Source organism: Ailuropoda melanoleuca, chromosome 5, assembly GCF_002007445.2.
Source record: "Ailuropoda melanoleuca isolate Jingjing chromosome 5, ASM200744v2, whole genome shotgun sequence".
Classification (NCBI taxonomy): domain Eukaryota; kingdom Metazoa; phylum Chordata; class Mammalia; order Carnivora; family Ursidae; genus Ailuropoda; species Ailuropoda melanoleuca.
In genome coordinates this window covers 84795662-84809649 of record NC_048222.1, presented here as the reverse complement: position 1 = coordinate 84809649, position 13988 = coordinate 84795662, and the positions used below count along the sequence as shown (strand labels likewise).

Genomic DNA, 13988 nt, shown 5'->3' with positions numbered 1-13988 from the left:
GTTCTAAGCCCTGCAGGTTTATCTCTTCTCCTTGGCTTCTAAACATCTAAAAAGCACCTTAACAGGGTTATGAAAAGCTGCGATCTCTATTTCAGGAAATGCATTTCAAAATCCAGTCTGATAAGATGACCATTAAAACAAGCTGGGTGCCAAATTATCTTTGCAGAGTTGATGACCTAATTGGTCATATAGGACTAGCATTTTATGAAGCCCAAATACAAGGTAGTTTTTCGCTTTGAGTTCTCAGGCCACAACTTAAGTTCTTCAACAGATTTTGAGGGATTTTTTTCTCCTTTTTAAAAAAAGCAGGAATACAGTACAGTACTTTTTTTTTTTTTTGGCAATGAAAGCTGTTGCAATAAAAGGAGTAGGAAAAGATTAAGTAAAGGAACAGAAACAGATTTTCATGATAACTTTTTCCAAAGAAATAGAAAGCAACAAAGAGTTGGGAGAACCGCTAAGAATGTAGCAGGTATTATTTCTATACACACACACACTTGCTCATACGGTCACACTCACATTCACACTCAGATACACACATTCACGCTCGTTCACACTCACATTCATATTCATTTTTATTTAATGGAGGAATAAGGAGGGAAAATAACAGGCAGGAAGATCTTGTAAATAATGCAAAATTACCAAGAGAAGGTTGCCTATAGGACCAAAGTAAAAATGAGAAAGCACTAAGTTCAAAGACACGGCTCTTTGTCCCTGACATTTGCCTGTAAGCCAAGGGAACAGTCTCCTCCATCTTTCCCTTACAAAAAAGGGCTCCTTGATTTTTAAAGACATTCATTTACTTCAATTTCCCATTAGGTATGAAAGTCTCTTAATGCAAAAAAAAAAAATCAATAATAAAAAGAGATAATGTAGTTAGGCATGCTAAACTAGTGAGTTTGGGTTCTTAAATGCTTTTTCATTTTCTGTAAATGTTTCAGAACTACATGTACTGTGCCTCTAATAGATTACATAGATGGGAATGATTATTCCATTGAACCTCAGCAAGGTGGGGATGAAGATGGTTTTGCCAGAGGGGCCTGGGACTGGAGCTTACTATGGAAACGTATCCCTCTAAGCCACAAGGAAAAGGCCAAACGAAAACATAAAACTGAACCTTATCGGTAAAGATTACTACTTTATTTTCTTATGTGGAATGTGTGTTCTAAGTGCTTTTTTTTTTTCCTTCCCCATGTACTTGTATAAATATGTGGGTCCATACATCCCCCTCATTTCATCTTTGCTGCCATCATCAACACAATACAGAACCATTTGCACTGTGCCGATTATAGATGTCATAAATGGCAACACATATGAAATCATACCCCAAGGGGGTGGTGACGAAGATGGGTATGCCCGAGGAGCATGGGATTGGAGTATGCTCTGGAAACGGGTGCCTCTGACCCCTCGAGAGAAGAGAATGAGAAAGACAAAAACTGAACCATATCGGTAATCACTAAATCACTTACGTGTTTCTCTTTTCTCCAGTTGCTCTAACATATTAACCTCTTGCCGCGCTAAAACATTTGTTATTAAAACTATAGATGCTGTTGCAGATTCTGTAAGAGTTGTTTTTCCCTTGCATTATTTCTGAGGTTTGAATTCACATTTGCTTCTTTGTAATTGTTTTTTTCCCTAAATGCAAGATCCATTTTTGGGGGGCTGGGGGGAGGTTATATGGCATTGGTTTCAAATACAAGTGAAAAAAAATCTTTGCCCTCCTGTCCTAGTAGACTAGACATCAAATTTTATTCTTTTGACCATAATTTCATTCTGTAAATTTAAAATGCATAAATTATTTCCAATCCAAGTTTTATGTCCACTTTGATCCCTTGGCTGTAGCGTTAACAAAGAAAGGCAAAGAGCAAGAGATTTCTTGTCTTTTTCTTCTTTTTGTTTTGTATGCTAACTCATAAATACTAATTTTGTACCAGTTAAGTCTAGTGCATAAAAATACATGACTTTGGAAAATATTACATAGAATCCTTTATTACTTCCTTCTTAGAAGAACATTTGATTAAAAGAAAACTTTATTCCAGAATCAGCTTTTGTCCCTTCTTACAGGACAAATAGAACAGTTTATGCTACTCTATTCTTTTGGTTGTTTAACTGAAACATTTCCTGCCTTTCAAGTGTGACTCCAAATGAAACTTTTCTGTCTTACGTTAGTATAGCTTCTAAATGTGTCTAATTTTTTCTGATCTTATGGTTCTGCTTTTGGTCTCTCTCTCCTTGGTATACTGCTGATAATGTTAGAACTCTGTTTTGGGAAGGTGCTTCCAATGTCGCTCAAATGTTGGCGGGATCTGGGCGGGTGATGATATCAAGACACTGAGATGGCAAACATAAGGAAATGATAGAATTTTAAGCTTTGACGCTTTCCAAATTTCCCTTTGAAGTTCTTTTTTAAAACAGTTCAGGAATTTACTTGCTTACCTACTTGATTTAATGAGTACTTCTGGGTGTACAAAGTAAAGGGTAATGATGATACTTATATTTCTGCCAATTCCATGGGCTTGGCTAGTAAAGAAATGTTTTTCAAGTGGGCTAGAAAAATTGTTTCCCTTTAAATAACTCACTGGTTTTCATGTTAAGATGCACCTTAAAATATATACTGAGAGAAGTGGGAATGCAGTTAAAGATCAAAAAGGCATGGTTACAACACAGTAATTTTAAATGACAGTTAAATAAATGTGCCATGAAAATAACCAAGAATGTAGTAGTTCTGCTTACCAAGTCAGGCAGCATACCTTAAGAAGAAGCGTAAGAGAATGACTTCCACTTGATGCGATTTCCTTTAATATTGAAAGTATTACTTGATTTATTATTTATCCACTCAACAAATATTTAATGAGTGCTTACTATGTGCCAGGCATGGTTTTCTGGGGGTAAATTTTGTTCTCTTGTGGCACATAAAATGTATTGGGTGAGACAGAAATTAAACAGATCACTACACGAATAACTCTGGAATAGCCACTGCAAAAAAGTGGTACGAAGTCAAACCACAGGGAACTTGGAGCTTAGAGGACGGAGAACCTGATCCAGGCAGGAGGAGCCCAACGGGCCTCGCTGACCTTTAAAGTGTCCTTCAGGCTGAGACCCGAAAGGCCAGGAGTCAGCCCTGTGGACAGGGAGGAGGAACATTTTAGGAGAGTGAACAGTCTAGGTGAATCCTTGAGACAGAAGAGCGTTTATCGCGTTCGAGGCATGAGCAAATCCGTGAAGAACTGGTGCAGCGGAAGCCCTCTGAGCGTCGAGAGCCCGGAGAGGCTCGCATCCCCGGTTGAGTCTACTCTGCCTGCCGGGAGATTGCATGTGGATGGGGGCAGAATTAGAAGAAGAGACCCAGTCCGGGTGTTACCATAGCAGTGCAAGTGACGCTAGCTTGTTCTAGGGTGGTAGCAGCAGTGACAGGTCCCACATACGTTTTCAAGGTGGAATCAATAGGCATTAGTGACAGAGTGAATATTAGGTGTGATGATGAAGAAGGAATTCTGATGGAGGAGTCTACTTAGGAATCATGACGCATTAATAATTAATTGTGTGGGGAGGTGGGGAACAGGATGGAGACGATTCCCCTTACCATTTCCTCTAGAGATGTGAGTGGCTTGTCCCTAAAAAGGACCCAATTTCAGATTGCATTCAAGAAGCCCCACAGATCACCCCTTTGCGTTCCTACCTCCTGACACAGTAAATAGCTAATGTCTAATTCTCCTGTGTCGATTCTGGGCTACATTTGCAAACTCTGAATGAACTGTGACTGTTCTGCCATGATTTACACCTTTATTTGGCATGCCCCTGAGCTATAAAATTAAAAAATGATGGACTACTTCCATGGTCTATGGTTTCGCTCATCCTAGAATGACTCATAAATCATTGTAGGAGCAGTTAGCAGACCATGCATGGCTGGATGGCTCAGTATTTTTAGGAGTGAAAGAGAAAATTCACTCTCAGGGCTTTTTTTTCAAACCAACAAAGGAACTGAGGCGCCCTCTAATGGCAAAATGATGCAATGCTCTAAGTTGTAATGAACGCAAATTGGATTTCAGACAGAAATCAGAGTAAATTCATTAAAGAATTATAAACAGATTGTTTCGTGAAGGCTTTGTAATTTCTTAATGTTTGGCCATCAGTTTTGTCTCTTCTGTGCATTATTTCGACTGTTGGGCAAAGGCTGTTGTCTGTTGGTGAAGGGGTACCGGGGGTTTATCTGTAATAGTTATTGTGGTGTCTCATCACTTAGGTCCCCTGCCATGGCTGGTGGATTATTTGCCATTGAACGAGAGTTCTTCTTCGAACTGGGTCTGTATGATCCAGGTCTCCAGATCTGGGGTGGTGAAAACTTTGAGATCTCATACAAGGTAACATTTCATTTAAACAAATGCAGCTTTCTAAGTAGTCACTGACTTTTGTGACTTTCAGATAAGACTGGTTTCTTTGGGGAAAAATTGTTTAATGCACTTCGCTAAATTACAAAGAATGACTAACAAAAATGCATGCATTTGGGGAAGAATAGGGCAAAATGCAAACTCCAGACTTCTTACATTGAAGCCCGCAAACTTCAAAAATGAAAATACCGGGGCGCTTGGGTGGCTCAGTCGGCCAAGCATCCAACTCTTCGATTTGGCTCAGGTCATGATCTCGGGGTCCTCGGATCGAGCCCCGCATTGGGCTCCGCAGTCAGTGGGGAGTCTGTTTAAGGATTTTCTCTCACTCTCCCCCTACTCCTACTTGCACATGTGTGCACGCACACACACGTTCTTTCTCTTTCTCTAAAATAAATAAATCTTTTTAAAAAAATGAACATACCTCCTCTCCTTACCCTCCAGGCTCTCTGTACATTGGAGCCTTTTATTATAAAGCCCTTTGGAGAATCGGCATGTATGGGGGCCACATTTGACCATCGATGCACCGATGCAGTTACCCTTCATCACTGCAGGCCGTGGCGATTCAGGACAGAGGCAGACCCCAGCCATGCCTGTGCAGCCTCAGACTGACATTGGAGCTGCCCTCCCGCAGTACCCGCCCTGTTGCTGAGGCAGTCATTGGCCAGTAATACCACCCATGCTCCAACCCTGCCCTGCCCCTACCCACAAGAAAGAAAGAAAACTATATCACAGTTTGAGTTAAACAGATATTTATGGTCTCTTGTCTTAAATGTCCAGAGACAGAAGAACTCAGTCCCTGCTCTCCAAGAATTCAGAGTTCATAAGAAGAGATTAGAATTAAATTCATAATACGCTAAGAAGGTAGATGGCATTCAGTTGGTGTGATTAAGAAACAGCACCGTACTGGAGGGAGAATTTGAGGCAGACCAGGAAGGTGGGCATGATATCGATAGGCAGAGATAAAGGGAGGGGAAGGAGACCTCCGAGCAGAGACGGGGGAAAGGCACAAAGGTGGGAAATGAAGAGTGCATTCAGGAAACAGTGAGGAGCCCAGTTTAGCAGAGTCCGACAGCCTGCGTAGGAAAAACATCCAAGGAGAGGAAGTGGCCAGGTACGTGAGGCTTGTACGGAAGAGGCCTCTAATGCTGAGCCAGGAGATTTTCACTGAATTTGAAAAGCGGGAGCGACGTAGTGAAGATATTAAGCAAGGGAGTAACATGACCCAAAGCTGCCCTTCAGCTAGAGTAATCTTACTGTAAATAAGGATAGCACTGAGTTGAGAGAAGCTGGAGGTGAAGAAGCAGGAGGTTATTATAATAATCACCCACGTGGGACATCCATTAGCCGTGGAAACGGTGAATGATACCAGGAATGAAGATTCTGCGCGACTTTGCAGGGTTACACTGGGCAAAGGGTGTTGAAAGGTACAAGTACACAACGGGCCCTGAGGAGCAGAATGTTACTGCATTCCTGATCGCCTTGTGTTGGATGAGTTTGAGAAACACTTTACTTTAGGATTTGTTTCATTTATGGATTCCCCGTGGACACGGTATCTAATTTAGATTTTATATTTACATTTATAAGACAAATTTTCACGCATAATTTATTTTGATATTTGGAACAACCTCCACGTGTGTTTTTCCTCGACAGATATGGCAGTGTGGTGGCAAGTTACTGTTTGTCCCCTGCTCTCGTGTCGGACACATCTACCGTCTCGAGGGCTGGCAAGGAAATCCTCCACCCATTTATGTCGGGTCTTCTCCGACTCTAAAGGTGAGTGTTTGGATAAAAGGAGAGAAGCCTAGGGGCTCTGTACCCCACATGCCCCATTGATACACCACACGCTGAGGTAGTCACTGAAATGGCAACTCACTGAGTGGGATAAATCTTTTAAGCAGTCAACGCTGGCTCTCCCTTTTCACTGAAGCTGGACTTACTCGTGAAACACCTTATCATTTTTGTTTTGTTTTTGATTGAAGTAGAGTTGACATACAATGTTATAGATGTTATGTTACTTACGGCTATACCCAGGTATTCGACATGTGTATACATTGTGAAGTGATCACCACAGTAAATCTAGCCACCATCTGTCACCATAAAAGTTGTCACAACATTATTAACTCTGTTCCCTATGCTGCGTGTTGCTTCCCCTTCCCCTGTGTCAACCGTCAGCTCGCTCCTCTCGCCTCTGGCAGCCATGCGTTTGTCCTCTGCGTCTGTGACTCTCTTTCTGCTTTGCTTTGTTTGTTTTGTCTTTTAGATTCCACATAGAAAGGAAATCATATGGTATTTGTCTTTCTTTGCCTAACTTATTTCACTTAGCTTAATACCAGCCATGTTGTCCATCTGGGTCCATCCATGTTCTCACAAATGGCAAGATTTCATTCTTTTTTATGGCTGAGTAATATTCCATTTTGTGTGTGTGTGTGTGTGTGTGTGTGTGTGTGTGTGTGTGTATCTGTATACCCCACATTTCTTTATCTATCAGTATTGTCAATATCTTGGCTATTGTAATTGTATTGTAATTGTAAATTGTATTATAAATAATGCTGCAATGAACATAGGGGCACATATATCTTTTTGAATTAGTGTTTTTGTACTCTTTGGATAAATATTCAGAAGTAGAATGCTAGGTTGTATGGTAGTTCTGTTTTTAATTTTTTGAGGAATCTCCATACTGTTTTCCATAGTGACTGTACCAATTTACATTTTCAAAAACAGCACACAAGGGTTCCCTTTTCCTCATATCTTCACCAACGCTTGTTATTTCTTGTCTTTTTGACAAGATTTTTTTTTTTGACAGGTGTGAGATGATCTCTCATTGTGGTTTTGATTTGTGTTTCCCTGATGATGAGTGAGGTTAAGTAGCTTTTCATGTGTCTGTTGGTCATGTGTCTGTCTTCTTTGGAGAAATGTCTGTTCAGGTCATCTGCCCGTTTTGTAATTGGTTTTTTGCTTTTTGATATTGAGTCATGTGAGTTCTTTATGTATTTTGGTTATTAATCCCTGTTTGGTTGGATCATTTGCAAATATCCTCCCATTCAGTAGGATGCCTTTTAATTTTATTGATGATTTCCTTCACTATACAGAAGCTTTTTAGTTTAGGAGTTTTAAGGTTTCGGGTCTTATATTTAAGTCTTTAGTCCATTTTGAGTTTATTTTGTATATGGTAGAAGAAAGCGGTCCAATTTCATTCTTTTGCAAGTAGCTGTCCAGTTTCCCTAACATTATTGAAGGAACTGTCTTTTCCCCTTTGCCTCATTTGTCAAAGATTAGTTGACCATAGAAGCATGGGTTTATTTCTGGACTCTCTATTCTGTTCCATTGAGGTAAGTATCTGTTTTTGTGCCAGTACCATACTGTTTTGATGACTATAACTTTGTAGTATAATTTGAAATCAGGGAGCATGACACCTCCAGGTTTTTCTTCTTTCTCAAGATTGCTTTGGCTATTCAGGGTCTTTTGTGGTTCCACACAAATTGTAGGATTGTTTGTTCTCATTCTATGAAAAATACTATTGGTATTTTGATAGAGATTGCACTGAATCTATCAGTTACTTTGGGTAGTATGGACATTTTAATAATATTCATTCTTCCACTCCGTGAGTGGTGTATCTTTCCCTTTTTTTGTGTGTTACCTTCAGTTTCTTTCATCAGTGTCTTATGGTTTTGGGGAGTATGGGTCTTCCACCTCCTTAGTTAAATTTATTTCTAGATTTTTTTTGATGCAGTTGTAAATGGATTGTTTTCTTAATTTCTTTTTCTGATAGTTCATTATTAGTGTATAGAAATGCAACAAACTTAGGTATGTTAATTTTGTATCCTACAACTTTACTAAATTCATTTATTAGTTCTGATAGCTTTTTGGTAGCGTCTTTAGGGTTTTCTATGTAAAGTGTCATGTCAGCTGCAAATAGTAACAGTTTTACTTCTTCTTTCCCAATTTAGATGCTTTTTATTTCTTTTCTTTTCTGATTGCCGTGGTCAGTACGTCCAACTGACCACGCAAGAGTGGCATCCTTGTCCCAGATCTTAGATGGAAATGTTTTAGCTTTTCATCATTGAGTATGATGTTAGCTTGTGGGCTTGTCATATATGGCTTCCATTATGTTGAAGTATGTTCCCTCTATATTCACTTTGTTGAGAATTTTTATCATAAATATGTGTTGAATTTTATCAAATACTTTTTCTGCATCCATTGAGAAAATTAAATTATTTTTATCCTTCTTTTTATTAATGTGGTTTATCATGTTGACTGATTTGTGGACATTGAATGATCCTTGCATCCCTGGAATAAATCCCACTTGATCATGGTATATAATCCTTTCAGTATATTGTTGAATTCAGCTTGCTGATATTTTGTTGAGGATTTTTGCATCTATGTTTATCAGGGATCTTACTATTTTTTAAGATTATTCGTTGTATCCCATTCTGATTAAGATTTCTATATTGAATGTTCTCCATGAGAAGACATCTCAGACAAATTCAAAAAAGACTGCCACTCTGTAGGAAAGTAGTTGAAAGGAAAATATCAGCTTCTACTATTCTCACATGAGTAAAATATTATTTTTATTTGGTCTAAAAAATTAATCATTAAGCATTTGTGCAGTAAACAAAATCAAATTTCCAAACAATGCTTGCAAAAGATTAATATCTTTTGTCCCTCAAACCAGGGACAGAGCAGAAAAGCTTCACACAGAGGCCAGATGTCCCACTGCTAGGAAGATGAAGTTCTCTGTCCTTGACTGAGCAACTTTGAAGTTTCTTTAGTTGGGCTGCTTTCATAAATTCTAAGAGCATAGGAGTCTGATTCTATTCATTTTCTGGAGCCCTTAACCAAGTCAAAAGCAAAAGGAAGTTTATTACTGGCTGTAGATGCAACTTGGAACAGTTCCTTAAAAGGAGATAGATAATAGAAGCAGAAATGGAAAGGTCTTAGGAATGAAAACAGCTTTTCTAACTAGCCAACTTATCATAGAAGTGGCCAAATGGAGCCCCTGCTATAAGAGGAGATGAGATTAAAATATCTGCGATATAACAAAGAGCACCAAATTAACGCCAGGCCTGAATGGCGTTGCAGGAAAAGAACCTGCCCTTGGAGTTGGACCCACAATCGCAAAGAATTAGTGAAAAGTCATGTTGATTCATGAAGGCCTGTGCTACAAGGAAAAGGAAAAGAGATGAGAAGGAAATCTTTATCCACTCTAAAAGTAAAGTGTACATATCGTAAAAACGACCCGATACATATAACCCTCCGTTATAGATATAACACTTCACAAATGCCTAGAGTGTACCAGGTACTTTTTTTTTCCTCCATCATCCACTCCAACCACAGTGTGCCAGTGGCTTACGTCTATTTACCCAGCTCATCTGTCTTCTCTGAGCTTCCAACTTCAATAGGCAGTTGTCTCCTAGAATTACCTTCTTAGATGACCCTCAGACATTTCAAACTCAATGTAGTCAAAGCCGAATTTTTTAACTTTTTCTCAAATGTAATGCCTTTTCCTATATTCTCTATTTGCCCATGAATGGAATGTAGGGGGAATGTTAGGGTGGTTTTCCTCCCTTCCCTCCCACCTTACCAAGCCCTGAAGATTCTACCTCATACATATCTCTGGAATCCGTTCCTTTCTATGCTTCGCACAGGTCCTTGACTCTCTCCCACAGATATTAAATGACCTCCTACTTGGTCTCTGCCATCAGGTGCAACCCCCTGCAGTCCGTCTTCCACTCACCACCAGTGTTATTCTCCTGCAAATTATATCTGATATCTGTACCTGCTTAAAGCCTTTTGATGGCTCTCAGCTAAATGATAAAATTCAAAGTCCTTAAAAAAGAATAATAATAATAATAGCTAACGCTTTTTGAGTGCTTAGTATACACTAAATGCTTTTTAATTTTCACAAAACACAACAAACTAAGTTATGGAAAACTACTTGCAGGAATCCAAATGTACCGTAATTTGTCACACTTCTTTTGGGTTTCTCCTTGTCCTGAATACCATTCCCACATAATGAACCACTGTTTTGAGACTGATCCATCCCATGCCCCTCCACGCTGCCTCTCTGGCCTTCTCCCTCCCAAACAACGAGATGCTCCTTCTTTGTGTTGCTGTAACCTTACGTGTGTACACTTAATTCTTCACGTTCATTAGTATCTAGAAGACATGGGCTTTGTCTAATTTTGGATGACTTTGCAAAAATTAAGAATATTTAGCAATAATATTATGTGTTCTTGTACGATACCCCCACATACCACTTTTTTGGAACCCATGGGCTTTTGCAACAGCATGCCTGTGTTCACCCTTTGGTAGTCATAGCCTAGAGAATCCTAATCTGAACACAAGGTGTTTTCTTTTCTTTTTTTCTTTCTTTTTTTTTTTTTGGTTTAAATTCAATTAGCCAACATAGAGTACATCATTAGTTTCTGATGCACAAGGTGTTTTCTACTCCTGATATAAAACAGGGCTCAGCAACGATGGCCTTTAGACCAAATCCGGCCCATTTAGTAAATGAAGTGATACGGGAGCACCAGCACACCCATCTGTCTGCGTGTTGCGTGAGCTACCTTCTCACGACAACAGCAGAGCTGAGTACTTGCTGCAGAGACCGTGCGGCCCACGGTGCCAAAGGTCCTTACTCTCTGGCCTTTTGTAGAGAAAATCTGCTGAGGAACTACGTAGAAGACCCAGGGCCTAGATGGTGTACTCAGTCTGTCATAACGTTCCTGCCCACACGCATTCATTCCGTTGAACCTTAGAAGATAGGTCTTTGTCAGTTACCACGGCATCAGCTTATTTAATTGTCCCTTAATTGCTTTTCCTTAAAGTGCATCAACTGGGGAAAATATCCCGTTAATTCTGGGTGATAGCAGAATGCTTCTATTATCGTCGTAACATGACCCAAAAAAGCCACTTGCAAAAAAATGTGTTTTATTCAACAAAGCTACTGTTTTTTTTGATGGTTTCTGAAATGAGCCTTTTCCCTACACATGCTCGTAGTATGGTTCTAATAGAAAGACTATGGGTGAAGGAGCATCCGTGTCCAGCCAGCCTCTCCTAAACCCTTTCTGGGTTTTACCTTCTTCCTCTAGAAGGTGGATAGAACATACAGTCTTAGAATATACGATCTGTACAGCTCGGTGATGTCAGATTCTGTGTCTATCACTTCTTAGTTGAACATGCATGACATTTTATCCTTAGCAATTGACATATTTGGATCGTTAGCTCGCTTGCATCTGTTTAATTAAATATCAGGTCCTATTGAAATGAGTTTGTCATATGTTGGTCATATTTCATGTGTTTAAGATGAGCTGTTTATGGCATTGCAGGTATTTTTCTTTTTCATAATGATATCTCCTTTTTCACAGAATTATGTTAGAGTTGTAGAAGTTTGGTGGGATGAATACAAAGACTACTTCTATGCTAGTCGTCCTGAATCAAAGGCATTACCATTTGGAGATATATCTGAGCTAAAGAAATTTCGAGAAGATCACAACTGCAAAAGTTTCAAATGGTTCATGGAAGAAATAGCTTATGACATAACTTCACACTACCCTTTGCCACCCAAAAATGTTGAATGGGGAGAAGTAAGTACCGCCTGGTTTTCAGGTCTCAAAGTGTGTGTGTTTGGAGACTGAGTTTGGGAGAAGGCAAAGAGAGATGGAAACGTATGAATGAAAGAGAAGAATTCTTGGAGCAAAGTTTCTTAAAAACTATCCGGTAACCCCTCCCCCACCTCTCCACCAAACCATTAACACCTCCCCTGACCCCCCAACCACTGTGTCCCCTGCTTTCAACTTTTGGACTTACGGCTCTCCATCCTGGAATGCCGTCCACTCCCTGCAGCAACTCCTGCCCCTTCCCTGCCCCTCCCTCCAAGTCCTTTTCCTGACTAATTCCAGCTTATCCTATTGCTGTCAATTTAGAGAGCACCAGTTCTGAAAATCCTTTCTTATTCATCCCCACTCCATCAGAAAGACTGAGTTCTTGATCTTTCCACGGGTTCTCATAACACTCACAATTGCTTATCCTTCAGCCAGTCTCTGTGCTCAGGACCTCGTTCACCTTTGTGTCCCAGTGGACTAAAGCAGAGACCCCCATATACAATAGGCACTCAAACAATGTTTGTCAAATGAATGGATTAATTAATGGTAACTGAAAATAAGTAAATCAGGACAAGTCATTCATTGGTGTTGTCATTTGTTTTTTTCAGACTTGCCTTTGTAACCTCATTTCTAATTTTATTCACCCATCAACCTTTGCTGCTGCTTCATGGGTGTATTAAACGTGCCATGAACTTTCAAATCTAGGTACTATTGCTTAATTACGTATTCAGCAACTACTGGTCAAGGGCCTGCTACATGCCAGTCACTCTTCTGGATGTGAAACAAGACAGGCAGGTCCTTTCCATCAGGGGAAAGGTCTCTCCCCTTGGGCTAATGGGGGAGAGACAACAACAGGGAGGACAAGAAAGGTAAAGGCAGATGGTAGTGAGGCCTACAAAGGAAATAAACAGGTGATGTTCAGGAGGGTGTAGGGACAGATTAAGAAAGCCTGCTTTGAAGAGGTGACATCTCATCTGAGATCTGAATGATAGACCAGAGAGTCAGGAGAGAGCATTCCAGAGAAAGTGGTGAGGTTGGAGGCTCTGAGTCAGGAAATGCTTTGCCTTCGTGAGTATGTGTTAACTGAATGTTTGTTATTGTTAAGGCTTCTGGTCAACAATAGCCTACTAGTAATTTAAGTTTTGGGGATATCAGAAGTTATATACAGGTTTTTGACTGTGCAGGGGGTTGGCGCCCCTCACCCCCGCATTGTTCAAGGGTCAATTGTATATATCTCAAGACTGCTCAGATGTTACCTTCTCAGTATGAATCTGTCCTGCTGTCCCCCAAAGCCTCTTAGTCCCCACCTTTAACTTGCTTTTCTTTTTCTTTTCTCCATGGTACTTACCACTTCCAAACGTGTTTGTTATGTTTTTTGCTTATATTCTGTCCTTCCCTCCCTAGAAGGTAAGCTTGCTACTTGCCCCAGCGAGCTTTTATCTTTTATCCATTTTGTTCTCTGGTATAACAGAGCCTACAACATGCCTGACACAAATATTTGATGAATAAATAATGTCATGAGTGAATGAATAGGTGGAATTTCCTCTTCTGCATTTATAAGCTCATCCCTAAATATATCTTCCCTTCAACCTCTGTCCCCACGCTGGCCCCTATACGTTATACCTGACTTCTCAGCATTCCCTGCACATTGCAGGGTAAACCCCTACCAGTTTAAACCCCATGTCTCCCAGGGGACAGTCTTCAGCGTCCCTCCAAGCAGGGCAAGGGGCTCCTTTCTCCGCATGCCTATCCCTCCATCCTGCTGGACGTTTAGCCCTCAGTCTCCCTACAGATGTGAGGGCCCTGGCCCATGACTTGATTCTCCTTGTATCTTCTTTTTTATATTTATTTATTTATTTATTTATTTATTTATTTATTTATTTATTTTTTCTCCTTGTATCTTCTAAAGCACTTATTGTCATAGGTGCTCCGTCAATATTTGCTCACCTGAGTGAAAGAATAAACATTTTATCCAAATACTGTAGTAATTCATAAT

The 13988-nt window shown here is 40.0% G+C and overlaps 1 protein-coding gene across 3 annotated transcripts in view; it reads left to right on the top strand.

The window, feature by feature from the left end:
- The window catches only part of GALNT7 (polypeptide N-acetylgalactosaminyltransferase 7), a 138770-nt gene that overhangs the window by 116897 nt on the left and 7885 nt on the right, over positions 1–13988 (top strand). For 2 of the 3 annotated variants that reach the window (XM_034661381.1, XM_002912668.4), the window contains exons 6-9: positions 1267–1449; positions 4244–4361; positions 6039–6161; positions 11756–11974. In XM_034661381.1, coding sequence (XP_034517272.1) covers positions 1267–1449; positions 4244–4361; positions 6039–6161; positions 11756–11974 — 643 coding nt within the window. Of the gene's footprint in view, positions 1–941; positions 1125–1266; positions 1450–4243; positions 4362–6038; positions 6162–11755; positions 11975–13988 lie in introns of all 3 variants that reach the window. The other variant, XM_011221325.3, reaches the window with a different exon arrangement.